The sequence below is a fragment of the Schistosoma mansoni genome, chromosome 5, assembly GCF_000237925.1.
Source record: "Schistosoma mansoni strain Puerto Rico chromosome 5, complete genome".
In the NCBI taxonomy this organism is placed as follows: Eukaryota; Metazoa; Platyhelminthes; class Trematoda; order Strigeidida; family Schistosomatidae; genus Schistosoma; species Schistosoma mansoni.
In genome coordinates this window covers 6,851,317-6,855,555 of record NC_031499.1, presented here as the reverse complement: position 1 = coordinate 6,855,555, position 4,239 = coordinate 6,851,317, and the positions used below count along the sequence as shown (strand labels likewise).

General features: G+C 34.3%; 1 protein-coding gene across 1 annotated transcript in view; it reads right to left on the bottom strand.

Annotated features, from left to right (window-relative positions):
* Smp_143700 (hypothetical protein) overlaps nucleotides 1–4,239 on the bottom strand; it is a gene marked incomplete at its 5' end in the record, with an annotated part of 13,610 nt that overhangs the window by 1,233 nt on the left and 8,138 nt on the right. The window contains one exon of the mRNA XM_018797759.1: nucleotides 1,772–1,936. Within this exon, the coding sequence (XP_018652769.1) occupies nucleotides 1,772–1,936 (165 nt within the window). The remainder of the gene's footprint in view (nucleotides 1–1,771; nucleotides 1,937–4,239) is intronic.

Below are 4,239 nucleotides of genomic sequence, written 5' to 3'. Positions count from 1 at the left end.
CATTAATAAATGATTTAATAATAATAATATATCAAAATATATTGGTATAGATTCATTAGAAAAATTCATTTCGAAATAAAAGATTGTTTCTGCTATTAAAAAAATATATATATATATTTCATTACTTTATTCGAATATTTGATAATGATAATTTCAATTTAGGTATGTGTAGCTTTAGGTTTAAATATAATAAAGTAAAATGTTTCTATTTTGTTTATGATCTTTTTTACTGATTATATAAATCAATTAATATATTTGTAATATCCTAATGAGTAGAAAAATTAGATTTTCTGACATTTCGTAGCTCAGTGTAAGCCACTTCTTCAGAGAATAAATAACCAAATTAACATTAATCCAAGTTTAAATAGTACAACGGAATATTAAGAATATTAGGTGCGTTCAATCAAAAAAACAGGTCTGAATGATAGCATCTAATATTTTTTCATTTCGATCAAGGTGATTCATAAGCGACATGGATGTTACATCGACTTCTATTCAGTACATCCTTTCAGTGCTAAAATCTCGTTAGTCTTAAATCTTTTTAGAAGAGCCAACAAGATCATCTCTTCAGAAGAGGACAAACAAAAAGAACAAGAGAATGTAATTAGCATCTTACAATTTAATAATTTTCCTATGAAGATTATTAGAAGTATATTAAAACGAGACAATTCAGTAGTAAAAGTATAAGAAGTAATCCGAAAGATTGGGGTTTGAAGATGTTATTCAAGGAGTGTAATCTAGTGAAATAAATTTGCAAAGAGAAAAAGACAGAGACATGAAGAATTCAGAAGATTAGAATTTGGTAGAACACAAAGAGTGGATGCAACTTCGCCATTGAAAACGATTTTGAGACATTTCATTCAAAGCCTCTAACCATTGATTGCTATCATCTCGCGAATCCCAACCAGGTAGTATACATCTACTAACATGGCTCAGTCCAATTGTCAGTGACTTCATGGATTTGCGCCATGTTTTGGTCTGACCGCCCCTAGCTTTCTTCCGACCTACGCCTACACCATAAAACATTGCATGTCGAGGCAGTCGGTGGCTGGGCATACGTAACACGTGTCTCAGTCACCTCAACTGACGAAGTTTCACTATTTCATAAATCGATTTGCCATCCTTACCTAGTACCCGTTTCTTAACAACTGCATCACTTACTTGGTGGTCTCAGGATATACGAGCAATGCTTCCAAGACACCTATGATTGAAAACTAGTAGCCTACTATACGTACAATATGTGTTAAAGACAAATAAGTGAATCTGAACTTGGTATGTTGTATCCTAGTCAACAGTTTACGACTAAACATTACATGTCTATTGGATTATTTATGATTGAACATGAATAGAAACACCATGTTGACAAAACTGACTTTAATTTAGAAAAAATAATTGAATTATGTTCTTTTAGTTCAGTGGTTACGTACTACCCCAAAAAAAACATTTTAAGTCCAGGGTTTACTGTTGACCACCTCTAACCACCATCTTATCTCAACATACTGCACGCAGTGTCCAGTCACCTAGACTAGTGACCACATTGCAACTTCATCGATAGTATTCGATCAGCAGTAAGAAGGACTTGACACACATGACATTGATCATCATCCAGTGACTAATTAATTGTGATTATTTCAAAATAATTTTAAAGAAGATGGAAAATCTGTAAATTGAAGAAAATCTCATAATTGCCTATATGGTTCTCTACAATCTAACGATAATAATAACACATATATATGCATATACACGAAATATATATTCATTACAAACATACTTGTTCAGGACGAGCTCCAGTTGATGGAACTTTAACTACAACACCACCTGCACCGCCAATACCACTTAACCCTCCACTATATAAACCACCACTGCCTATTCGACCGGAAAGAACACTTGGCATACCATAATTTGTTTCAACAGCTTCGAATTTTTCAACTTCTTCCTTGAAAAAAAAAATAGATTGTCGTAAAGAGTTTATCATTAGAAAAGAAGGTTCACCTAATTTCTTACTGTAAATGAGTAAAACAGCCATAATGGTCTTAAATGAATATGGAGAAAGCTGTTTAATGCTACATAATTATCATGATTGGCTTCAATTTTTGATGATAACTACAGTAATTAGCTTTCAATATACGTTAAAACTTCGTCAACTTATATTGAATTGAATCCTTTAAATAAATAAAAACTTTTAGGTACCATTAAGAGATGGTGGAGAAGATTTGTAGCTCAGGTGGGTGAGACTTTGATGTAGGTTTGTTCTCTGACCTGGATGGTTTGGTCGTGGAGCTTTTATCGTCCTTCTGAACGACATTATCGAGGTGCATAGGACAAGCTGTGAATTACATGTAGGGAAATTCAACCATTTCACTTCTACCCGAAGTTTATGCTGATGATGTCGTTCAGAAGGACGATGAAAGCTCCTCGACCAAACCATCCAGGTCAGAGAACAAACCTACATCAAAAAGGTACCATTAAGCTGTTTCCGATTGAGTCCAATCGGTGTTTTTGGCAAAAGCGACCACCTTATGTAAATAGAAGCAGATATGAAAAGGATGAATAACAACTGGAAAGGACTGTTCAGGACAGAGTTGGATGGAGAATGCTGTTGGGCGGCCTAAGCTCCTCCACGAGGGGTAACAGGCGTAAGGACCGTCATATATACAGACTGTGATTTCTTATTCATGCTAAGTTGTGATTTTTTGTATTTTATGTATTTAGTTTTGACATTTAAATGATAGAAAGTATTCTGGAGGTTTCATAGTCTCTCGGTTAATTTACTTGTGAATCTTTGATTGTTCTTATGAACAACATCTAAAGAAAGTACTGTAATGAGAGACGTAATTGATTAACAAACCTACTTTGCTGACCTAGAATTTGTTTAGTTGATATCTATAACAGTATGGTCGTTATTGGGGAACTGGTTCTGGGTTTTTTTCCTTGTAAAAGAACAATGAAAGATCTATAACTAAATCATTCGGTTTGGAGAACACCCAACCTCTAAAATCCTCATTCTGATCTACAGATATTCTCGATTATCTGAATACAAAGTAACTTAGCTGACTCTTTTAGTATTCTGATTGGTAATTAGGAACAGATGAATCATTATGTAGATGAATTTGACGTTAGCATACGCTTTAACTAGGAGTTGTAGAATTAGCATTATAGTGACAGAAGCAGACGGCTGGCCTTATGTCAAGCCCACAGAGGTTATTCTAGCTTCGGAACAGACCAATTTATTCATTCTTTTTAAGCTACCATTTGATTGTGTCACTTATTAATCCTGTTTTTCATATGATCGTATGTGTGCTGATTACTTACCTTACTCATTATGTGTCTGTAACTTGATTTTGTTCGACTATAAATATCGATTCACTCTTAGTTAAATCGAGTTGGCTTATTCGCCTTCTCAGTGCCGTTTTGTTTCGTTTTCCTGATTGTTTGTTCAGATCAACGATTGCATGAAATACACGTATTCAAAATCCATTCTCGTGTTTGACTTATTTAGTTCCGTTATTCACTAACGAGAATTGAGCTAATAATTATATATGAGGATAGCTAGGATATATATTTTGATAACTCGATATTAATTAGCAAACGATCGAATTAGAGTCAGATAACGGGCCATCAAAAGTGGTGAACCCAATTCGGTAGTGTAGCAGGTCGCGTAAGGCTCACAATTTCGGTTGGCTCACTTGCCTCCCCCACTGCGTATGATTTTGTTTCAATTCGCTCTCTCCTCTTCGCTTTCTCCGCTTCGTTTCTCTGACCGTTTGTCCGGATCAACGATTGTATGAAAGATACGTATTCGAAATCCATTCTCGTATTTGACTTATTTTTATTCCGTTATTCATTAATGCAACTTAAGTAGATGACTATACACGAGGCTTGGCGGCATGTATGTTTCGATAACAATCATCATACGATATGACTGGAGACAGATATCAGGCCACTAAAAGACGCTTTGTAATTTTAGATATCACTAAGTGGATCAAACAAGCATTACAGTTGAAGATTTAAGTATTTAAAAGTTTGTAAACACTTACATTTATGACCTTAAGTAGACAAATGGTTATTAAATATCCAATATACCATACATGGATTACTCAATAAGTTGTGTACTAAGCTACTACAAATTTCGGTGAAATTAGCGAAGAATTATTCAAAGATTTATTGGAATCTGATGTTTATACGTGAAGATAATGGAGGTGTTAAGTAGAGATTACGAACAATGAATTCGAACACATT